The 23,708-nt window shown below is 39.7% G+C and overlaps 3 protein-coding genes across 5 annotated transcripts in view; 1 reads left to right on the top strand and 2 right to left on the bottom strand.

The window, feature by feature from the left end:
• The window catches only part of LOC107672482 (DNA (cytosine-5)-methyltransferase 1-like), a 20,944-nt gene extending 6,340 nt beyond the window's left edge, over nt 1-14,604 (top strand). For both annotated transcript variants that reach the window (XM_016465691.1, XM_016465692.1), the window contains 23 exons: nt 1,747-1,839; nt 1,927-2,078; nt 2,156-2,343; nt 4,110-4,293; nt 4,385-4,482; nt 7,723-7,876; nt 7,951-8,066; nt 8,161-8,359; nt 8,435-8,568; nt 8,643-8,822; nt 9,081-9,305; nt 9,442-9,634; nt 9,798-9,888; nt 10,076-10,207; nt 10,840-11,122; nt 11,222-11,363; nt 12,583-12,749; nt 12,841-13,018; nt 13,355-13,550; nt 13,642-13,805; nt 13,922-14,038; nt 14,122-14,209; nt 14,296-14,604. In XM_016465691.1, coding sequence (XP_016321177.1) covers nt 1,747-1,839; nt 1,927-2,078; nt 2,156-2,343; nt 4,110-4,293; nt 4,385-4,482; nt 7,723-7,876; nt 7,951-8,066; nt 8,161-8,359; nt 8,435-8,568; nt 8,643-8,822; nt 9,081-9,305; nt 9,442-9,634; nt 9,798-9,888; nt 10,076-10,207; nt 10,840-11,122; nt 11,222-11,363; nt 12,583-12,749; nt 12,841-13,018; nt 13,355-13,550; nt 13,642-13,805; nt 13,922-14,038; nt 14,122-14,209; nt 14,296-14,333 — 3,512 coding nt within the window. In that variant the 3' untranslated portion in view covers nt 14,334-14,604. The remainder of the gene's footprint in view (nt 1-1,746; nt 1,840-1,926; nt 2,079-2,155; nt 2,344-4,109; nt 4,294-4,384; nt 4,483-7,722; nt 7,877-7,950; nt 8,067-8,160; nt 8,360-8,434; nt 8,569-8,642; nt 8,823-9,080; nt 9,306-9,441; nt 9,635-9,797; nt 9,889-10,075; nt 10,208-10,839; nt 11,123-11,221; nt 11,364-12,582; nt 12,750-12,840; nt 13,019-13,354; nt 13,551-13,641; nt 13,806-13,921; nt 14,039-14,121; nt 14,210-14,295) is intronic.
• A 1,284-nt stretch (nt 14,605-15,888) lies between these two features.
• Nucleotides 15,889-19,913, bottom strand: LOC107672439 (eukaryotic translation initiation factor 3 subunit G). Of its 2 annotated transcripts, none has more exons than XM_016465625.1 (10): nt 19,755-19,913; nt 19,621-19,667; nt 18,710-18,798; nt 18,557-18,616; nt 18,360-18,464; nt 16,815-17,005; nt 16,631-16,743; nt 16,412-16,548; nt 16,069-16,175; nt 15,889-15,991 (listed from the first exon to the last, which is right to left on the bottom strand). In XM_016465625.1, the coding sequence occupies exons 1-10, from the start codon at nt 19,775-19,777 to the stop codon at nt 15,976-15,978; spliced, it is 888 nt and encodes a 295-aa protein (XP_016321111.1). In that variant the 5' UTR covers nt 19,778-19,913; the 3' UTR covers nt 15,889-15,975. The 2 variants fall into 2 exon arrangements, with proteins under 2 accessions (XP_016321111.1, XP_016321112.1); XM_016465626.1 differs by having other exon boundaries at nt 16,631-16,738; nt 16,816-17,005; nt 19,755-19,911.
• Nucleotides 19,914-21,360: 1,447 nt separating this feature from the next.
• LOC107672502 (P2Y purinoceptor 11-like) lies at nt 21,361-23,696 on the bottom strand. Its single transcript, XM_016465717.1, has 2 exons — nt 23,623-23,696; nt 21,361-22,447 (listed from the first exon to the last, which is right to left on the bottom strand). Exon 2 carries the CDS (start codon nt 22,423-22,425, stop codon nt 21,535-21,537), a length of 891 nt encoding a protein of 296 aa, XP_016321203.1. The 5' UTR covers nt 22,426-22,447; nt 23,623-23,696; the 3' UTR covers nt 21,361-21,534.
• Nucleotides 23,697-23,708: the final 12 nt, after the last annotated feature.

The following is a 23,708-nucleotide window of genomic DNA, read 5'->3' on the forward strand; positions in this document are numbered from 1 at the left end:
GCTTATTAACAGTGACTTGCTGCCACCTACTGGCGGTTTTAATTTCACATTTAAAGTATCTTTACTTTTTATTATTTCAAATATCAGTGTTCAATGTTTTACAGGTGCATCTCAATAAATTAGAATGTCATGGAAAAGTTCATTTATTTTACTCCACCAAAAATCTCAGTGATGCAGTTATTTTGCAGGGTTATTTTGTATGTAATATTGTCTGCTGACAAAGTTCACTGTATATCGTAGTAATATAGTTTATTACACCAATGATATTTTGTTTTCTTTTTAATTTATACACATTAAATATTACATATATGTATGTAATAGAATGTGTATTTCCATTACAGGTTTAGGTCTTAAATTTCATATAAGGTGGTATTAAAAAGGTCTTAAAGTCTTAAATTTAACTTGTTCATGTCTGCAGAAACCCTGTCTGTGGCTGTTTACTACAAACACAACATTTATCCGTTATTTTGATTTCAAATCCAAACATTGTTACTGAAAATGCTTTTTCAGCATTGTGATTCTTTTTTTACACAGTTTAGTAGATAATACAATCTTTCATAGATGTGTTTAAATGCAATACATATAAGAAACACTATTCAATGCTTTTTACTTTTGCATTTACTTCTAGATTGATATATTAAGTTGCTCAACCAAGTGGCAAAACATTTAAGATACTTTTTAAATTTAGAATGTTTGTGATCACATAAGAACTTGCCACTGACAGAAATAGTCAGCTCTACTGCCTTTTTCTTTTGCATTTAATTCTTTATGAACCGCAGGATTGCTTGTAATAAAGAACTTTGTTTTCCTACTTCCACGAGTGCCATCTATTATTGCCTTGTTTATCTAAAAGTGCTCTTTTCCTTTAAACCTAGCCAAAAAGCCATAGCCTATGTTGACTGAAACACAGTAGACTTTAATTATATGCATTTAGGGTGTAATTACTACATTTTCGTGTCAATCCATGTTCATATTTACCGCAAACAATGTGCTGTTACTTTAATTCCGCACTTGCAGCGCAGCAAAAATGGACTCTGTGCGGAAACTATCTCTGCACTGCTGCAGACGCACCGCTCCTGGAACGCACTGCCGGGTGCAGCTTTAATCTGTTAACATGAGCGCGTAAAAAAAAATATGCACCACGTATGCACTGCAAACGGAGGAGTATGTGTGAACCTGGCGTTATGTGTGTGTGTGTGTGTGCTGCGAGTGTACATGAGAGCTCAGTCTCCAGGAGAGTGCTCGAGTTCTGAATGGTTAAACACTGGCAAGTATTAAAAAGAAATGCAATTTTATAAGCTTTAGTGATGCGACACTTCCTCCATTTTGACAATTCCTGTTAACTGCAGCGTGCAGCTCGCTTATAGACAGACGCGATGTGATTTGAAGCCATTTGTGCATTTTGAGAGTGATTCACTCGCGCTGTTCGTGAAATTGTCTCACAGAAAGTTTTCAAATTAGCTACTTTAAGTTATTTAATGAAGAAATGAACTGTACCTCACTTCAGCATTATAATTATTTCACCCGCGCCAGACTGAGACTGCCGCTGCATGTCGTGCCAAACCTCTCACAGCAGGAGTGTCATCAGCTTGAGATCGTTTTTTTTTGAGATCGGCCTTTATAGAGACCGCCGATCAATCATCCCAAAGTGATTATCGGCCGATAGTGATCGGTAGCCGATCAGTCGGAGCAACCCTAATTTTAGGGTTAAGTGTAGATTACATTGTTTGCAATTGTTCTCTTTAGGTGGGGTTCCTGCCAAGAAGCTTGGTCCCATCAATGCTTGGTGGATCACTGGTTTTGATGGTGGGGAGAAGGCTTTAATTGGCTTTACCACAGGCAAGTATTTCCTGAAGTAATCTGTCTCATCCTAGTCAGATTAGTCCATGCACATGAGATCCAACCCGTTTTATTTCTTCTCCACAGCCTTTGCTGACTACATCCTAATGGACCCCAGTGAGGAGTACTCTCTCATTTTTGCTCTGATGCAGGAGAAGATCTACATGAGCAAGATTGTGGTTGAATTTCTCCAGAAGAACCAAGATTCCACATATGAGGATCTGCTGAACAAAATTGAGGTGAGCTGTTTGACATAGTCTTAGTGTGTGTCTGGTCCCATCGGTAGCAGTGCTGACCTGTTCCTCCATGTCCTTAGACTACTGTTCCACCTGCTGGGCTTAACTTCAACCGCTTCACCGAGGACACACTTCTGCGCCATGCCCAGTTTGTGGTGGAGCAGATGGAGAGCTATGATGAGGCTGGAGACTCGGACGAGCAGCCCATCATCATCACTCCCTGTATGAGAGACTTGATCAAGCTGGCTGGTGTTACCTTGGGCAAGAGGTAAGTTTCATAGTGAAACTTCTGGCTTATAATTAAAAGAACAGTGTGCCCAGGTTTTTAGACTATTTTATACCTGTTAAACTAACCTGAAAGCCTATGCTCTTAGAAATTGATTTTTTTTTTTTTTTTGTAATTGCCTGGAACATTTAATAGTCCTTGGTGTAATGCCACCAAAAGGTTGCAGATGTGTGCAGCTTTAATGATGGGTATTTCTGTCCTTGATGTGCAAAGGGCCTGATAATGGTTTTTAATGTTCTTTATGTACTTGGATTTCCAATGCTAATGAAACTTTGACAAATTGGCAAACAGAGATGATTATTGGCATGTTAACGACTATATTTCTGCCATTCCAAAAGCTCCACATGCTGGCAGAGAATGAATTTGCATTTTCAATGAGACGTCTGCTGTTTTAGACCAGTGTGAAAAACTACCCGTTTTTACGTGGCAAACATGCAGAGCTGTGAATGTGAACTGGTGGATTGACAGGATAATGCATTATAAAAATCGAATCTATTAAGACCGTAAATGTTATTTAATTAATTGATTGACAATTGTTTAAATATACTTTTTACTCATCCATTTAAAAAAAAATTGTTTAAAGCCTGAATGTAAAATTGGTCATTTTCTCACCTGTATCTGAACTGTAAGTCATGTTTTTTTACATTTATTAAATGTTAATAGTTGTTATCGTAGACATTGCCCTACCCTGCTTAAAGGTAGTAATGTCTTAAATTTGGGCTTTAAAAAAATCCTGCAGATACCCCGAGAAGTTGGCTGTCTGTGTAGTAAACATCAGCGCTACATAACAAAAAGGGCTGTGGTGAAAAAGATAGGGAAACTTCAACAGCCATAATGCACTGGGTTCAATCTGACTGTCTGAGCTGGGATACAAAAATGCGGAAGTACAATCTGTAGTTTTCACAAGTCTGCCAGATGAGACGACTTTTGCTAAAACCAGTCAAATTTTGGTTCAGGTAACAGTTGTTTGTTCGTTTACATATACTGCGACATTGTAATAGCGACATTGTAATGGCACAAAGCTTGTTAAATTTGACAGTTTACCTTTTAGTAAAGTGGATAAATGCGTTTGAATACAGTTTAACTTTTATTTTCTTTTGATATGCGAACCATTTCTTGAAGCTATGGTAGAATCGTTCATTGGTTTGTTGGGATGCTAAGGTTCACTCGTGCTTGTTGCATGCTCTCCTCATGTTTCTAATGATCCTCTAACCTTTCCAAACGCAGCAGGCAGCTGTACTGGTATGTAAAGCCTGATGTTTCTGTAGAGTGTGTGGCTTGGTTTATTTATTTTCCCATACGCTCAACTGCAGTAGCCTGTGTTGTTGGTAAACTACTTCACTAGCTGAAAGGGGTGGGTAATGAGAACAACTTTTTTTTCCATAGCTTTTTTTTTTTTTCCCCCTTTCTCTTCCTCCCTGACTTGCATGGTTCTGCATAACAGATGTTAATTTGGGCTCCCATTGTTTGAATTTACAAGTTGCCCATTTAGGAAAAACTAAGCCTCTGAAAGAACTGAATGTCCTTGTTCTGTAAAGCACAGAGCCGAGCTGCTCGGATGATCTTTAAAACTGATTTTGAAGTGAGAAATTTAAATCACCCAGTCTTGACAGACTGTCAATCCATTCAGTGTCCTGTGACAGCCATACATATTTCATGCATGGCTCCATTTTTTCCTTGGCTGTTTGTGGTCTTGGTGTATCTAAATTGGTGTATTTGTAGCTCATTACATTCATTTTGTTTTTCAGGAGAGCAGCCAGAAGACAAGCCATCCGTCATCCCACCAAGATTGAAAAGGACAGCAAGGGCCCAACTAAAGCCACCACCACTAAACTGGTCTATCAGATCTTTGACACATTTTTCTCTGATCAGATTGACCAGAACAATAAGGATGGTGGTGGTGTGAAGAGACACCGTTGTGGTGTCTGTGAGGTAGGTTGTCCAAAAATGGCCTTTTATTGCAACCAAACCATGCCTGCAATGTCCACGTGACCCAGATGGGCATCATATCTTTATTTTTCAGGTGTGTCAAGCACCAGATTGTGGCAAGTGTTCAGCCTGTAAGGATATGATCAAGTTTGGAGGCAGTGGCAGAAGTAAACAGGCCTGTCAGAAGAGGAGGTATGCTAACTCTGGGCAGTCTTCATACTTGCGTAATCATTCTGCTTGATGAAAATGTAGTATTGTTTCCATGTGTTGTGAAATGAGTCTAAATGTCAGAGCTGGTTTCTGAATTGTGAGACTAACACGACTGTTTGTTTGGGACTGATCTTTCCTCACTCCATTCCTCTTGTCTTGGCTACAAATTCAGTTGACCTGTTCCTTTTAAATTTCTTTTATTTATGTAATTTTTTTTTATAAATGACGTCAATTTTTCAAAGTTTTTGTGTAGTGAGGGTAGGGCTGGGCGATTTGGCAAAAAATTTAAATCTCTAGTTTTTTTTTGGTTTTTTTTTCCTCTTAGGATTTTGAACTAGTCAACTTAAACGTAACTACAACATGATTCAAGTAACTTTCTTTATTAGCCCTCTATTTAAAGAAAATTCTGTTCCAAGTGCACCACACATGAAGTTGTCAACATGATGTAAACGTTAAACAAATCACTTAAGTATCTTTGCAGAAAAGATGCATGAACTACAACTACATCTTGTACAGACTTGTCTTATATAGGTACATATTATGTTTAGGAATAAGAGGAAAATGCTTAAAAAAAAATTCTGAAATGTCAAGGTAATTCAAATTCAAAATGACTGAAGGTATAACACTAGTAGACCATTTACTATAATGGTCTATAAAAACAACTGCAGCTTTCAGCCTGTCACCATGATGCAAACATGAAATATCAGACATACAGTAGTTACAGGGTTTTTTGCGATTGTGCTGCTTTTCCATTGTGTTTTTTTTTTTTTTATGTAAACGTGTTTGTTGCACTCGTGTCTCTTGCAGCGTCCCATGCATGAAACGGCAGTCTAAAAAGGCGGCGCTCAAGTTAAAAGTTCAGTTCCCAACTTGCATGTTTTTCCTATTCCACTGTCCACGTCGCATCTTTGTCAACACAAGCGCTTTCTGTGTGAATGGCACCTAGCGATATATTCTACTTATGGTCCTTCACACAGCGAGTCACACGTGTGCGGTTAATCACGTGCGCCGACATGTGGTTGGATCGTTCATTTCTCTTTACTGTTATCATTGGCATATTGTCAGTGTCTAATTCTGACATTTGGTAATTCTATTAAAAATCCCGATTTCTAAATAAAATCATGGCAAAACATTAAATTCGAATTAAAGGAACACTCCACTATTTTTGAAAATGGGCTAATTTTCCAACTCCCCTAGAGTTAAATATGCAACTAGAGAAGAGTCAAGCTTTAAATAGGAAAAATATAGAAACTCTGGTCATTTGAGCGAGATGCTAACGGTCTAATCCGATTCAATTATCTATGCTAAGCTACAGCTAAAAGTGCTACCGCCAGACCCGGAGATCGGCTGAATGGATTCGAAAACGGTTAAACTCAACTATTTAATTCTAGAGTTGGAAAATGAGGCTATTTTCAAAAATAGTGGAGTGTTCCTTTAATCGATAAAATCTGAAATCACCCAGCCCTAAGTGAGGGTGTCTGTTCTTGCAGGGCAGATACTGCTAGGGATGCGCCGATCCGATATTCGTATCTGCTCCGATAGTGCCATTTTTCTCGGATCGGGTATCGGTCCGAGAGGGCCGATCCAAATCAAAGTTGTTGTTTTTTTCTTCTTTTTTTTTTCCCCCTGATTGTGTGAATTCTGTGTTACTTCTGAAGCCATACGATAGCTTAATGTGAGCTACATATGAATATTTAAGTCCTTACATTAAAGTTCACACAGACTCTTTTCTCTACTGTGGCTGTCAGTCATTCGTTCAGCCTTTAAACCCTGGTCGCATTCGGTTACAGCAGTCAGCTCGGTAAAGCTCTCTCCTAGATCATTCTGTGTTCCCATTATACTTGATTTGTAAATACATGTCTATGATTTTGCAAAAAGGACTATCTTCTTGCCGGAGTTTAATGTTTTGTTACTTGCTACCGGGTGTCTGTGAGAAAACACGGGCGTAGAAGAGACTATAAATTGTTTTTAACGTGCACAGTAACTGAAATTTAAAACTGTTAAAAGAAAGGCTCAATAACTGTTGCACAGATATAATGCACTACGCATCAATTTCTCTTCCCTTTGTGCTTTGCAGTTTTTAACACTAAGCGCTTACAATGTGTGCATCCGGTGTGCAGAATGATGAGCTTGAAGCAACACGGCGTCAGGCTGTGATGCCATGTTGCTTCAAGCGCATCATTCTGCACACCGGATGTGCACATTGTAAGCGCTTCGTGCTCATAGACTGTATAAAAACAGTTCGTGCTGCACTGTATTTGTTTTGTCCTATCGTATCTATCATATGTTGCCTTTAAAATTAAAATACATTTCTTTTGAATGTATAGCATATTTTTTAATATAGTATATACTTAAACACATATGAATGTTTTTAATGAATGGATTTTATAATACAAATAGCAATGTGTAACATTTTACGATATTTAGTGCAACACTTGTATTTGTTCCCCACAAAATATTGTTTTTTCACTAAATGTTTGGATTTCTAAAATTATTGTGCACTGATTTTTCTAGAATAACTTTTGCTGCCGAAGTATCCACTAACCTAGTTTATGATAAATTTGTCATAGATTATAAATATACATAGGCCTATATTTTTTCATATTTATGGTTTATTTTATTTTTCTTTATAATGTAGTATCTACTGTATCTAGTAGATTGTGAAAGAATGATTATCAGTTCCACACAGAGATATATAAATTCTACATTTATTTAAATGGGGGGGAAACTTCACTGGTATCGGCTCGGTATCGGCCAATACCGAACCCAAGGTATCGGAGGCAAAAAAGGTGGATCGGAGCATCCCTAGATACTGCAAGAATTTATACATTAATTTTGCCTTTAGTTAGCAACACATCTGCTCAGGAAGGAGTGAAACATCTAAAGTCTCAACCATATTTTAATTTCTGTGTTTTGAGCTTTTTTGGTGTCTGAAACAGACTTTGATGTGCTTTTAAATCCGTCGTTTCAATCTGACCTTACGGTTGCTTTTGTAGTGCCTCATTGTGTCTGTTTTGTTTCATATCTGTGCTCAGTGCTGTGACTAATGCTAATAAAGCGCAGAATCATCTTTAGTCATTGTGCTGCCCCCTGTCGTACAGAGTGAGAATAGGAAAACCCTTTTGAGAAGCACTTTATTTCCTGCCAGTTTGTTATCCAGCTCAATGGCCTTGGATTTGTTTGCCGGAATAAAGCTAAATGGGTCTATTGTCCCCTGTCCAGGTGTCCCAACCTGGCAGTGAAAGAAGCTGAGGACGATGAGAATATGGATGAGGAGGAAGTGTTGCCGGTTCTTAAGGAGACAAAGAAAATGTCTCAGGCAAAGAAGAAAAAACAGACCAAGAATAAGATCAGCTGGGTGGGCGAGCCCGTCAAGGTATGTGATCTGTCATGCAATAAGAACCTGGATGTCCATTTCCTGGACTTGAAGTATTGATGTTGTCCTTTCAGACCGATGGAAGGAAGGAGTACTACATGAAAGTGCGTGTGGAGAATGAGATAGTGGAGGTGGGAGACTGTGTGTCTGTCAGCCCTGCTGACCCATCACATCCCCTCTACTTGGCCAGGTAACCTTTATTGAAGCAAATCTGCGTTCTTGGCACCTTAATTGGCACCATATTGCCTTAAATTGGTAAGCCAACGTTTTCCCTGTGACTATAGGATCACGGCGTTGTGGGAGGATGGTGAGAAGATGTTTCATGCGCACTGGTTTTGCCGTGGTACTGATACAGTTCTTGGAGAGTCATCGGACCCTCTTGAGCTCTTCCTTGTGGATGAGTGTGAAGATATGCAGCTGAGTTTCGTCCAAGGCAAGGTCAACGTCTTCTATAAGGCTCCATCTGAAAACTGGTTCATGGAGGTACAGACGCTGAATCTGCTCTACATTTGTCTATAACAAACTGGGCAGGAGGTATTAATATTTGTATGCTTTCAGGGTGGAATGGATGATGACATTAAAGTGATCGAAGATGATGGCGAAAGCTTCTTTTATCAGCTGTTGTATGATGGTGATTGTGCTCGCTTTGAGTCTCCTCCTAAGGTCACACCATCAGAGGACCGCAAGTATAAGTGAGCGCCCCATTTAGATCTCGTCCTTACTGATCTGTTTTTCTGTGCATGCATTTTAACACGTTTTATGGCAGGTTCTGTGCCAGCTGCGTAAGGAATAAGGAACGAGACGTTCAGGAAGTGCCTAGTGTCTATGAACCCCTGGAGGATGAGGAGAACGACCCTAAAGTCTTCTATGGTTTGGCAACCCTGAAGGGCGAGCAGTACAGGGTAGGGGACAGTGTCTATCTCCCCCCAGAGGCCTTTAATTTTGCGTAAGCTTTAATTTTCCCCTGCCTTTAAAATATTCTGAGGTTAAGGCTAGAAGGGAGACCGCTGCAGCTACTGGGCATGCGCACATCAATATAGCATAATTTGTCACACTGTACAACAATTTTATTGTGAATAAAACACAATCTAATAGGTAGAAAATTAAGTTTAATTTAGTTTCCGGTCGGAGCTGTATCCCTTCTAGCCACAACCATATTCTGAGGTTGAGAGCTGTTTTATTAAAGGTATGTTTTGTCTTTTAGGTTGAAGGTTGTAAGCACAGTGAAGCGTTCTCACAGGAAGGATGATGCTGATGAAGATCTGTACCCAGAATACTATAGGAAGTCCTCCGATTACATCAAGGGCTCAAACCTAGATGCACCAGAGCCCTTCCGTGTTGGGCGCATCAAAGAAGTCTTCTGCAACAGACGCTGTGATGGAAAGCCAGACAGAATGGAGATCAAACTGCGTCTCTATAAATTTTACAGGTGACATGTTCTTCCTCTTAAAGCAGATCACTTGGCTTACATCAGTTTCCTGAAGTATAACCTTTAGCTTCAGGCTTCCACTAAGGCTGAATATAAACCTTACCCGAGTTCTTTTCATGATGACCATTGCTTTCAGGCCTGAAAACACTCATAAAGGACCAAAGGGTGCCTACCATTCTGACATAAACCAGCTCTACTGGAGTGATGAAGAGGTGACAGTAAACATGGCAGAAGTGCTGGGCCGCTGTCAAGTGGAGTATGCAGAGGACCTGGTGGAAAGCGTGCAGGACTATTCGAGCAGAGGACCTGATCGCTTTTATTTCCTAGAGGTGAGGATGAGGGATAGGTGTTAAACAGCAAAAAGATGGTGGCATTGATCCAATGAGCTATGCTGCACCTATTTTTCTTCCCAGCTGACCTGGAAGACTTTCAATAAAGCGTTAGAGAATTTTGTCTTCAAGATTTTTTTGTTTTTTTTTGTGTTTTCTTTAGGCATACAATGCCAGGACTAAGAGCTTTGAGGATCCTCCCAATCATGCCCGATCAGCAGTGCATAAGGGCAAAGGGAAAGGAAAGGGGAAAGGTAACCATTTGATTTATAACTTTGAGATGACAAGTCATGGAAACTTATTCTATATATTTTTTTTTTTCTTGTAGTTCTGTTTCTTTGGCTTGAAATTGCCCATCATTAATGCAATATTGTTTACAAATCATGACTGCCTGTGGGGGACAAAAACGCTAAAATATTTGTATATTGTGGTTTTCTGCAGGTAAAGGGAAGGGTAAAGCAGCCTCACAGGAATTGCAGGATCAGGAGCCGCAAGAGACAACAGTCCCCAAACTGCGCACACTGGATGTGTTCTCTGGCTGTGGTGGACTGTCTGAGGGTTTCCATCAAGCAGGTTGGGCTTCTATCCAAACCTGTTTCTGGAAATATATTGTTGCAGGGGTTTTCAGTTAAAGTTTTCTTCCCAGTGATGTACTTTGTAAAAAGATCCTTAACTGTCAAAATGGTAATCAAAAATAAACTTAATTATTTAATCTTAAGCTGTGATTTTAAAAAGACTGAGAAAAAATAATGTGGTGGTACATGGTTTTCCTCTTGAAGTCTGTTTTTAATAGATACTAAGCAAAATAAAAAATGGTCCAATGTTTTTAAAATGCTCTGATCATGAATGGAGATTTCAAAGTTTGTTGCATTTCATTGCCCTCTACAAATTTTTCCAATTATAGCATTATTGAAGTGCTCTTAACATGCTGATTAATAGTGCTTTATGTAGATGGGGAAAAAGTGTCTCGTCACAAACCTGGTTTATTTGAATGTTTGGAGTCCTATATGATCGGACAAAACAGCTGCTTCAATCTGCAACTTTAGTGCTTTACATCTTTAGCAGCTGAGAGAAGCAGTGCACACTGAGCGGAAAGGGCTTGAATGAATGTAGAAACTGTAAGCTGGGGTCCAGAACCAGACCGCAGTTCATTCTGAGCACCCCTGTTGTGTTGGATTTTATGCATTTCTTTTCCCAAACAACAGGTATCTCGGAGACCAATTGGGCCATAGAGATGTGGGATCCTGCTGCTCAGGCATTCAGGTTGAACAACCCAGGCACCACAGTCTTCACAGAGGACTGTAACGTCCTGTTGAAGCTGGTGATGTCTGGAGAGAAGACCAACTCTCTTGGACAGAAACTGCCGCAGAAGGGGGATGTGGAGATGCTCTGTGGCGGGCCGCCCTGCCAAGGCTTCAGTGGAATGAACCGCTTTAACTCGCGCACATACTCAAAGTTCAAGAACTCGTTGGTTGTCTCGTATCTGAGGTGAGCAGAATGAGTCTTGCTGTGAAAATAAGGTTGTTCTGCCTATTTGGAAATATGCTGCTGGATGCATTTGCCATTGTGATTGATTTTTCCTTTCAGCTACTGTGACTACTACAGACCCAAGTTCTTCCTGCTGGAGAACGTGAGAAACTTTGTGTCATTCAAGCGCTCCATGGTCCTGAAGCTCACACTGCGCTGTCTTGTTCACATGGGCTACCAGTGCACCTTTGGTGTGCTACAGGCAAGTTAAACTTAACCCTCTAATCGCCAAATTGTGGCAAGATGTCATACTTAATAAAATAGGCTGTAGTTCCTAATATGGTGTAATACCTCGTTTGTATTCCCTACCACTAGATGGCAGACATGTAGTACTTCGATTCTAGACCAAAATGACGTAATGTTCCTATTCAAAGTGTTCGAGCAAATAGCAGAGCAAGTGAGCTATCGTGTCATTGATGCGGAAGCAGTTCAGTTCAGAGCGTGTGAGTAAATTGTGAGATTTGTGAGAAAATCGCCAAATGGCTAATAAAAAGTTGTACCGTGAGGATGTTGCAAATGTTATTTGCCGATTCCGACTCTGAAGGGGAATATTTGCCTTTTGGAAATGATGATCGGTCGTCTAATAATCGCGCTTCTCTCGGTACATCTTTGCAGCGCAATGGTGCCGCCGTGCAAGGCGCGAGTGTTCACGAAGCACAAACAAGTGATCATTTCGACCCTTTGCCCAACGGGGATGGGGGTGGCAGGGCTGGACGTGGTCGTAGTGTCCATAGGAGAGCTGTTGGTAGAGGCAGCAGGGGTAGAAGAAATAGGGCTGGAAATAGCACTAGCTGCCCCAAAGAGGTGGGAGTGGCCGTGCTGTGCGTGGGAGAGCCGGGAGACGTGGTAGAGGCAGCAGGGGTGATCTGGATCTAAATAGGGCTGGAAATAGCAATGACAATGGTGGCTGGGTTTATTTGAGAAATGGAAAAAGTGTATCAGGACTGGATCAAACGCTTTGATGAGCCTGTTGGTAATTTAGTACTTTCTCCTGTTTTATTGTTGGTTTCCTTTTTTCTGATCATTTGGAATGAGGATAAAAATGTAAAACAAGCATGCAAATAAGTACAAATATCAATTCAATATCTACTATTTCCTGAATATTATGAAATTCAAGATGGCCGCCTCTGATGACATCATATGCAAATTAGACTAGTATATTTACACCCCACAAACTTTCGGTCATGCCCAACATTTTTCTAATTTACATTAGATATCTATCTTTAAGTCCTTTCTAGCCACAAGCTTTTGAAATCTTGATGTCAAAATCCAGCATTTTTCCCAAAAATCCCTGGCGCCTAAAGGCTTAAGTAATAATGAAGTGGTTTTCCCCCTCTAAGCAAAGGACTGAGTGCACTATTTCCCCCCCCCCCTTTTTAATCACTTTAATTTGTCTCCGTATTAATGTCTGTTTTTTGCAGGCAGGGCAGTATGGGGTGGCCCAGACCAGACGCAGGGCGATCGTCCTGGCTGCAGCCCCTGGTGAAAAGCTGCCCCGCTTTCCTGAACCCCTGCATGTGTTCGCCCCACGTGCTTGTTCTCTTAGTGTGGTGGTTGATGAGAAGAAACATGTCAGCAATGTCACTCGGTAAGCATTTGGTGTTACCCCAATTGTGTTGTCACTAACATATTCTGGTTTCTGCTCTGATCTTATCACACCATTTATTTTTTTTGTCCAGTGGAAATGGAGGTGTTTATCGCACCATCACTGTGCGGGACACAATGTCTGACCTCCCAGAGATCCGTAATGGAGCTGCAGCTCTGGAAATCTCCTATAACGGCGAGCCGCAGTCCTGGTTCCAGAGGCACATTCGTGGCTCTCAGTACCAGCCCATCCTCAGGGACCACATCTGTAAGGTCAGTTCCTTCACCTTGAAGGTGTTTTGACATTTTGGAGAAGTTACGTGATTCATCAGTGGCTTTAATAAACCCGGTTTTATTTTTTGCATTTGACTTGCAGGGCGTACTTGTATCAAAGCTACAGTTGTTTTTCTGTAAGAAATTTCCTGCGAGACCTACAGGAAGTTATTCAGCAGGCTAAAACTCTTCTCTAACCCTTAATGTGTCATTTTAAAGGGTTAGATGAAGAGCATGTTTCTGTCTTCTGAATATGTCAAAAGTCTTGTGAAGAGAAAAGGCACTTAAACCTTAAACCACAAGTGTAGCAGTTTTAAATAGTTGGTTTTGTTGTAGGACATGAGCGCCCTGGTGGCGGCCCGCATGCGCCACATTCCTTTGGCTCCTGGCTCTGACTGGAGGGATCTGCCCAATATTGAGGTGCGGTTGCGGGATGGCACCACCACAAAAAAGCTTCGCTACACCCACTTCGACAAAAAGAATGGCCGCAGTGGCACCGGTGCCCTGAAAGGAGTGTGTTCCTGTGCTGAGGGTTGGTCCTTCCCAGATAATTCAATCTAAGTCTTTTTTTTTTTTTTTATCGAAATCCTGACTTTACCAGTTGTTGTCTCTCACTGCACTAGGAAAACCATGTGACCCTGCAGACAGGCAGTTCAACACGCTGATTCCCTGGTGTCTGCCTCACACGGGTAATCGCCACAATCACTGGGCTGGTCTGTACGGCCGTCTGGAATGGGACGGGTTCTTCAGCACCACAGTTACCAATCCTGAGCCTATGGGCAAGCAGGTATTGCCAATATGCCATATGCTAACCAGTCACAATATGAATTGTAACAACAATAATTGGTAAAAAGTTGTATCCTTATATCCTAGTTGTATGATTATACTGGTAACTGTTTACAGGGACGTGTCCTCCACCCTGAGCAGCACCGTGTTGTGAGTGTCAGGGAATGTGCACGCTCCCAGGGATTCCCAGACACCTACCGCTTTTTTGGTAACGTCTTGGACAAACACCGACAGGTATGATGCCTTTGCTAAAATGGGTTGTTTCTTATTTTTGGGGAGGGAGAAGCATCACTAATCCATGACCTTGTGTTTCTCAGGTTGGTAATGCTGTGCCTCCACCCCTTTCCAAAGCCATCGGCCTGGAAATCAAGAAGTGTGTGCAAGGAAAGATGGAGAATGCTTCAGGTGACTTGTTTTTTGTTTTAATTTATCAAGTACTTTTTTGATCTCGCTGTTAGAAGGAAGTTTAATCTCTTGTTCAACTTCCTCAGAGCCTGTGAAGCAGGAGAAGATGGAGGTTTGCAACTAAAGCCATCTCCATAAAACCTCCGCCCATTAACATTGTTTGGTAGCGTCTTGACACATCAGCCCATTAAACTCATTCCATTTATCCATAAGCTGGTCCGGAGCTGGCCACTTCAGTGGCATTTCAATGGACAGTCTGTGCAGTGCCAATGTGTGATGTTTTATGAATTTCTCAATGTGATTTTAATCGTGTATTTGCAATTATCCACTCTGAGACAGTGGTATGAAATTCTGTCGTTTTTATGTTGTAATATTTAAAATAAAGCTCTTATTCAATGGTGTCAATGTTTTTATTTTTTCCCCACGTCTTAAATCTGGTAAATTATTCCCAAGGGAAATGCATTTAAATTATTCTTAAATTGATTGGCATGCTCTCAATTACTGCATTGTGAGCTCACTCCTTACTGTGTAATGAAAAGGAAGTTACACTTGCAATAGCACCCTAACAGACAAGTGGGTGAGAGGAGAATGTGTGACTTGTGAGCACATGGATTCTTCAATTAAATATCGAGCCTGTAAAAAAAAAAAAAAGATATATTTTGAGATGCAGTGCCTTTACTTTTTATGCCACGTGAATAACACGCATTGCACATTTTCAATATTCAAATTACATGTAAAAATTAAAAATAATGAACATGCCAATCATAAGCACTGTGTTTGAGCATCTAATGTTTTCTACTTGAGGCACTAGTCAACTTTTTGGGGGTGTGGTAGGAACCATATTTTTTTGTCTAATGCGTTAAACCTATGTAGTTTTAAGTAAAAACTTAATTATGAATTACATTAATCACTAAAACGTAGTCTGTATTTTCAATTAAAAACTGCACAATCTGTCAAAAACAGTCATAGCCACGTTGAATATTACTGTTGGTCATTTAACATTTCTATCATGAAACACTTGTCAAATAATATGTTCAGCTACTTATATATTGGCTTACACTCTTCACTGTTAAAACCGACTCTGTGCTGGAGCGTTCTGGTTTGGTGAACAGAAAACTTGCCTTTTTACTTGATTGGCCATTGACGAGCGCTATCATACTGCTGAGGAAGACCATCCTAAAAACATTTGAAACGTCTTATCCTAACAGCGAGCTATGTGTAGTGTGACCTGCAGCAAAGCAGCATCAATAATATCAAATACCAGGGGAACAGTTTGACCATATTGAGGGGACGTGGCTGTGGGCTTGCCTTTTTAGTGATGTTTGTCTATCGTAAGACTGCCTCTATCCACCTTATTTTTACCAGTTTTTTAGACTGGTGTTTGTTACCATTTCTTGCATGTTGTTCCTCTAGTTATTTACTTACGGCGGTTAATGAATCAGAAGCTTTGCACATTGACAGAAAATAAGGTTTACAGGATACCTCAGACCAGAACACTAACCTTTAGCAAAGGAATATTTGCATTTTCCTCAAGATTTCTTTACTTAGAAATAATGGGGAACTAATAAAGCACTGGTTTAGAGTTGCTTGCATCTTTACTAGTACACTTAAATGCAAGTACTTAGAAAACAAGCTAATTAAAGACAGATTACAGAATAAAACCACATTAGACAACTGAATGCTTTATCATTTGCATTTATTTGGAACACTGCCTGATACAATTGGCAGAACGAATCTAGACCTCCTGGAATATTTATGGAGCTCTGTCAGTTGTTGGAGGGTCTGGAAAGACAAGGAAAGCATGATTAGATCAGAGAAAGCATGGCTGTTACTCATTTTAGACTTTCAGGAGCACTCACTTGGCCCATTCCACATTGAGAATGAGATGATCGTAACCGAAGCCAGACACACCAGCGATGGCTCTGGCAGCGTCCTCACGGCGGTGGAAGCTGATGAAGGCAAAGCCCTAGAGTAATGGGGAAAGAAGTTATATGCGCTATTTTTCTGAAAACATTACTCATGGTTCATGCTGTCATATTATTAAAACTAATGTAAGCAGATTTATTTTTAGATTAACAATCACACTAATGTTCCTGTTTAGTTCTTAAACGGAGTAGATGAGTCAACGTGAATCTTTAACTTCTCTTTCCTTTTTTGTCATTTGCTCATGAATCCCTGACGGCCGTGTTTCACATCTCTCACCTTAGACTGGCCTGTGTTCTTGTCCTTGGCTAGATAGATCCTAGAGATGGAGCCAAAAGGCCTGAAAAGCTCCTGCAGATCTGTCTCCCTGGTGTCCTCGGACAAGTTGGTCACACGGATTGTTGCATTATCATCAGCTACAGAGAAAATATCACCACATTACCATTAGGCTCTTGATTGAGAACATCATTGTTTAAGATCTGGATGTCAAACATGTACCTCTGCGGTTAGGCTGCATAGACTCTCCTCTGCGCGTACCACCGTCCCGCAGGCTGGGGGGAACATACTTCCCTGTCTTGTTTTGGACTGGTTGGGCAGGCTCTGGCTCTAGATATCAAAGTAAAATAATTTTCATTAATCGCCTCAACAAATATGCTTAACAGGACAACATGAAGGTTTCGTACCGGCTGCCTTCTCTTTTTCTCCCGTGGACAGACCCAGCTGCTCGGCCAGCTCCTTCTGCATAGGACCAAGTGTGTCCTTGTACGGACAGCGAGTGGTCCAGTGATCCCCTTTACAGATACGGCAGGACACGATCTTCTGTCCTTTCAGCTTGTTCATGGGATCTTCATCTTGGTCTTGAGCATTCAAGTCCTGTGTAAAACAAGCAGGAGAATCACTTCAAGTTGGCATCGGTGCAACAGAGAAGTGAAAGTGTTTTAGCAACACAACGATAAAACTGTTGTTTTTTTTTAAGAATAGTTCGCCAAAAAAAAATTATGACAATGCACTCACCTTTAGGCCATCCAAAATGTAGACAAGTCTCTAACTTTACTGGAACAGAGTTGGAGAAATGTAGCATTACATCACTTGCTCACCAATTAACCCTTTTTAGTGAATGGGTGCCGTCAAAATGAGAGTTCAAACAGTTGATAAAAATATCACAAGTAATCCACATGACTCCAGTCCATCAATAAACGTTTCGTAAAGTGGAAATCCATCAAGTCATTTTATCTTTAAAGGGGTCATATGATGCGATTTCAATTTTTCCTTTCTCTTTGGAGTGTTACAAGCTCTTGGTGCATAAAGAAGATCTGTAAAGTTGCAAAGACTAAAGTCTCAAATCCAAAGAGATATTCTTTATAAAAGTTAAGAGTCAGCCACGCCTACCTAAAACGGCTCGTTCTAACGCGCCCCCACGTCTACATCACTATGTGGGAAGATTTGCATAACGCCGCCCAAATGTTCACGCAAAGAAAGAAGGCGTAACTTTTATTCTCGCTGCAGTATTGTTGCCACCGCTGCCATGTCGTGAAGACACTGTGTGATTCGTTGTGAAAGCGAAACTACTTTGTTCGGTCTTCCAAAAAAGGACGAATAATGTGTTTTTTGAACCTTAAACCGCATAAACATTTCATTACACCAAATACACAAAATAATGTTCTTTTTAGCAGCATCATATGACCCCTTTAAATCAATGCTTCTGACCAAAAATACAAGTCTATAATCCATAATTACACTTCCTCTAGTGAAGAAAGTCCATCAGGTGGTCATCTCACATTAAAACCAACCAAAAACATTTTAGGACTGTTTTGGATTGTAAACAATGCTTGATCTGTGCATATTTCTCTCCTGATTCAGACAGGACTACTTTTTCACTGGATAAAGCAATATAATGGATAGATGACTCGTATTTTTGCCAGAAGCAACAGTTTGAAGTTTCAAAACATCTTAAATGACAGATTTATTACAAACATGCAGCTTTTCACTTAAACACGACAGCTGTTTGGACTCTCATTCTGACGGCACCCATTGACTGCAGAGGATTCATTGGTGAGCATGTGATGTAATGCTAAATATCTGTTCCCATGAAGAAACAAACTCATCTACAATCTTTGATGGCCTGAGGGTGAGTACATTTTCAAGCAAATTTTCATTTCTGGGTGAACTATTTCTTTAATATGCAATGCCTCCGTGTAAAAACTTCATCAGGTTCTCATCATCATACCTCTTTACTGGAGATGAAGGTCATGAAGACGTCATCACTCACTGTGGTGGTGGCAACATTGGGACCTGGTGCATCAAATTCCGAGTTGCCAAATTTTTTCCAGTTCTGTTGGATGAAACAACAATCAATCCCCCCCCCAAAACAAACAAAAACAATATATTTCGATGTCAACATACTAAAGAAAAATTAAGACATACCTTCCTTCTAGCAACTGCTTTGGAGGCCTTCCGTGTCTCAATTTTGAACGTCCTGACAATCTGACCATAGAGGAGCAAAGGACAAATATGAAACCAGATTCTTCTGAAACCTTTTGACAAGTACGATATAATATTAAGAAGAACTCTGCTGACCTTACACTTCTGGCCATCTTCATCAATCTTGTATTCTGTGACAGTCTTGATGTTACCTTTGACTGTCTCTTTTGGTGAAGGGAGTGAACCTGTTGAAGTAAGTAAATACACCTGTTATAAATGCATAACTATAGTTTATATGGCATGTCATGCAGTCACAGTATGCATGTATACAAACTAAGCCTATTTTAAAAAGCATTTATCTTTTATTTATTTAATGTACTTTTACTTTAGTCTTTTTTTCGTTTAATCCTTTTTTACAAGGTTTTTTCTGACCTCACATTAACTGACTTAATGAAATATTAATGTTTACTGTTGTCACATACTGAAATGAATGGTTAAAAAACTTAAGACGAATTCAGTGGTGGAAAACTGTAGAAATTGTAACCAAGTACAGCACCTGAAATATACACTTTTCCTTGTATACTCGTATAATTTATTTTACACAAAATCTTTGATGTTAAAAGCATATGCACCCCGTTGCACAGGTTATTTTCAGCCCTAATTCTTTTTCAACAAAAACCAATCCTCTATTTGTCTAATTGTTGTCACTATACTGACAGACAGTATGGTACAATTTAGCATCATAATAGTACACACACTGCACAACACGGTACGATGTAACGTCAAAGAATAACAGCACGATGTGTAATATTTTACAGATGGGTGTAGCATAAAACAAGTAACGTTAGTATAGCATAGTGCATGTGTAACTTATATATAAACATTAGCATAGTACAACATAGAACCCTCACAGCACAAAGCACCAGCTGCCTTTTTCTGTCAGGCTGACACCCCGCTCACTGACTGTAACTTTCACTATCGGTAGAGTAGTTTTATAACTATAAAGTGTGTTCTCATATCGTTGTTTAAACACGTGCGTGAGGCTGCGCTGCGGCCTCGTAAGTTACCTTCATCTCCCTCTTCCTCCACCTGATCGGCCCAGCTAGGCTTTGAGCTGTGGAAAACACAAGATATTAGATGCCTGTTATACCAGAATAAGCATGAATAAAACTATATGGTTTCATTCATACGAAGAACTTACTCGTCGAATTCTATCGACGGCATCTTTACGGTTGTCTTGAGGCTCGAGAGGAAGCGTTTCCCGGGGCTGGTTTTGGTGAGAGGACGCGCCGCTACAGCGCCTCTGTGCGAGCGGAGGACTGCAGCGAGGAAAACGATATGAAGAGAGGGATAGTGTGGTGAAATTAGCTAGTACTTAGGGATGGGTGATACCCCTTAGTTTGTTTTCCATACGATACCGATATTTTTCAAGGCAGTATCGTCGATATCGATACCGATTCGATAGTTCTGCACTACATTGTAATTGCACGAACTATGTAGGCTACCATTTCAATTTGTTTATTGTGAAATAACTCAAACATTTATGTTTTTTTTTCTCTCTGTCCTCTGATAAGCATTGTTCAGGGCTGCCGTTCCCAAAAGCTTTAATGCTTTCTTATGATACTTTTGGGAAACGCAGCTCTGTCTGAATGCACTGTCAGAAGTGAGTGAAGGCTCTCTGTGGTTGATTGGTTCTGTCTTGCAACATTTGCGTGTGTCCAGATGAGCAGGAAAATAGTTCTATCCTACACCATTACTCGCTAACAAAGGTTATTCGTCCAATTCAATGCATATTGTACGCATTATTATTATTTTTGTTAAATAAACAAAACCACTGGTAAATAAAGCGCACCTTAGTATCGATATTTTTTGTTTGAGTATCGATACTTTCGATACTCGCGTCAGTATCGATATATCGATACTTCGGATCGATACGCATCCCTACTGAACTGACTTCTACACAACAAGGAAGGAACAAGATAGAAGTCAACTAAAAAGCCAGAGTACATCCGAGAACGGCTTCAAAAAGCATCTAGAACGTAGGAACATATAAGAATGCCTTCTTAAATATGTACCCACAAACATGTCAAGTAACCAGCTTCTTCCATGACATGCAAACCACGATTTTGAGGCTATCTATATTAATACATTATGTTTTTTTCGTTGCAGTAATAACAACTAAGGTTAATTTTCTGAGCTATTTAATGTACTTATGTATTGAACATAACTTTTCAGTTCAGTTAGTTTATGTAGTCTTTAAGTAAATACTTACAACTAAAAACTTAAATGAGTAAATAATTTATTCAGTGTACATTACACTAGTAACTAGATAATATGTACTTGTCTTGGCTGAGCAGGAGCTTGTCCGTACAACAATAGATTTTAAGGGATGATTTTCACTAAAGCTGCTTTTAACCACACCTGTTGTGAAATTGTCTATAGGCTACAAACAAACTTTGCTTAATTTGGGTTAATGCATTACACCTTTATGGCACTAATGTTGTTTAATTAGGAAGTTTAGGTCTCAGTTCTCTGGATCATTTGTCTAGATTTCTCTTATGGTTTCTTGTACTTCTGGACAATGTTTAAAAATAGCCATCAGTTGTGAAGTACAACGAAAGTAATATTTTATATCACAAAAGACTAAAATAATATTGGAGATCGATATACCCCAAATCCACTATTTTGAAAAAGAAATACTTTGTTAAATAAATAAAAACTGAGTCAGTCTTCTATGAAATATCTTTAATTGGTATTCTTTGCAGCTAGAATAGAATGACATTTTAATGGTCAATTTTTACTGTCAGATATGTTCTTGTTTGCTTTTGAGCACAAAAAGGACACAGAGAAAATAATTTTCATTTGGTTTGTGGTTTGCAGACGTACAAGAAAAGAGTACAGCCATCAACAGAAATGTAACTTAATTTACATCCAGGAAGCCACAGCGTGAGGTTTTGGCCAAGATACTATATGTATGAAGGTTAGTCATCTGAGCTCTTTCCACAGCAAGCTGTCCGTATGCTGTCAAACACAGCCATGTATAGAAGCGGATGCAAGCACATGTTCAGGGTGGCCAGGCCTTTTGACACTTGATATGAATTATACACATCACACTTCATCATCTTAATCGACTTCAGAAACACATGATACGTCTGCAGAACATGATAGGGCACAAATGATGTGGCGTAAAGGATGCAGACCAGAGCAACCATCAGAGCCACCTTCCTCTTCTCTAGTGCGGTTATGTTTTTATTTTTCAGAACAGTCCAAATCACACCCAAATATGATGCAAAGGTAACTAACAAAGGAATCATGCATCCTACAACCATAAGAAATAGGGTGTACTTAAAATGGGGTTTTCTCAGGGTTTCATCATGACTTGAGACACAAAGAGTGTGGGTTTGTTTAACTTCGGTCCCAGCAAATTTGAGGACTGGCGATGAAGCGATGATCACGATGGACCACGTCAGCACGCTTGCGATCTTTGCATGTTTAGGGCGCACGTAGCTCCGGGTGAAGAAGGGGAAAACTATGGCAAGGTATCTGTTGACACTGATGCACATGATGAAGAAAATGCTGCCATAGAGGTTGCAGCTGAAGAGGAAGCGTTCAATTTTGCATGCAGCATCTCCAAAGCTCCACTGCTTCTCATTGGCATAGTAAATGATGAGCAAAGGCAAGGTCAGGACATAAAGAATGTCACAGATAGCCAGATTACAGGAAAACACTACTCCGGTGTGCCAGTTCTGCCTCTCTTTAGTCACCAGGAGCCACAGGGCAAATATATTCCCTACCAGAGCCACATACATCTCAATGCCATACATTGGGGGGAGGAGTCCGATTTGAAATGTAGTATTGCAGTTGTTGTTCATTGTCCCTGGTGTTCTCTGACCCCTGAAAAATACAAACAAGAGTTGGTAGCATCAATCTTAAATCACATTTTTGGAAAAACCTTGTGAATCCAAGCAGATGATGTGAAAACATGTGTATCTTTTTTTTTTTACCGAAACATAAACGGTTTAGCAATCAGAAAAGAAATATACCACAACCGCATTGCTGCTTATCTCAGGCTTCTCATCTTAGCATCTTGTGTAATACTGCTACAGATGCTGAGAAGCTTTTTATATAAACCAGTTGGAATGTGGCAATTTCATAGTTGTTTGATTTTGTTTTGTGGTTTGGTAAACTGCACAACTTGTGCAGTGTCGGTAATACAACTCCTCAACACTCATATAAGTAACAAAGGTTTATTGACATCCATATGGTTCCATGAAGAACCTTTAACATTCATGGAACTTTTCCATTCCACAGAAGGTTCAAGTTATAAAAATGTTCTTCACACTAAGAAAAAAAAGTTTTTCTTTTGGAACCGTTGTTTTAGGTTCTACAGTGAACTAGCAAGGAATAGCCTAATATTCTTACAGTATCTATTTTTGCAATTTATAGTTGTATAAGTTACCATTATGAATTAACTAATGTTTATAAATGACATAGTTTGTGATTCAGCTCTTTACCTGTTTTTACCATGCATCCTAAAAACACAGTTGTTGACAACATTAAAAAACATTAGCTAGCAAAATAATCGATACAATTAACTGTCGTCTGCTCAGATGTCACGTAATTCAGGGGTTTTACAGAGCACAGACATCTTTCAGTTCTGCCTGCAGGAAATCACACCTACATTGTTTAAGAGCGTTATGACTAAAAACAGTAAGTATAGCTAGACCAGTGCACTGTAAAATAAGTGGTTTATAATCTTTTCAGCACTTTTTTTTTTTTTTTTTTTACATCCAAGGCTGTTCATGATATTGTGGTGAAGAATGTATTTACCTTTTTTGCTAATGGTAATGTTGTTTATTTTAAGATACAAGTTAATGGGTTTCAGAATTTGCAGCAATTTTAAAAACAATCTGTCATGTTTGGAAACTTAAGTGCTAAGCACTCACACATTTTTATAAAAACAACAAAACACTGATATTTTACCAAATAAGATCCCAGCACAAATTCTCTCACTCTTGTACATTTTTAAAAAGTGCCAAACAAAAATCAAACAAGTCAATAAAACTTACCAAGCAAGTCTGCTTGACTAAATGCTCCGACAGTCACCCGTGAAACAGTACCAAACTTCCTGTCTCATGCATTTTCAAAAAAACAG

Source organism: Sinocyclocheilus anshuiensis, unplaced genomic scaffold (genome assembly GCF_001515605.1).
Source record: "Sinocyclocheilus anshuiensis isolate Anshui unplaced genomic scaffold, SAMN03320099.WGS_v1.1 scaffold1430, whole genome shotgun sequence".
In the NCBI taxonomy this organism is placed as follows: domain Eukaryota; kingdom Metazoa; phylum Chordata; class Actinopteri; order Cypriniformes; family Cyprinidae; genus Sinocyclocheilus; species Sinocyclocheilus anshuiensis.

Coding starts and splice junctions, on each gene's coding strand:
- LOC107672439 (XM_016465625.1), bottom strand. CDS start 19,777: ATGCCGTCGATAGAATTCGACGA. Junction 18,799..19,620: donor GGAGGAAGAGGGAGATGAAG/GTAACTTACGAG, acceptor TTACTTCAACAG/GTTCACTCCCTTCACCAAAA. Junction 18,617..18,709: donor AAGATGGCCAGAAGTGTAAG/GTCAGCAGAGTT, acceptor CTCTATGGTCAG/ATTGTCAGGACGTTCAAAAT.
- LOC107672502 (XM_016465717.1), bottom strand. CDS start 22,425: ATGAACAACAACTGCAATACTACATTTCAAATCGGACTCCTCCCCCCA.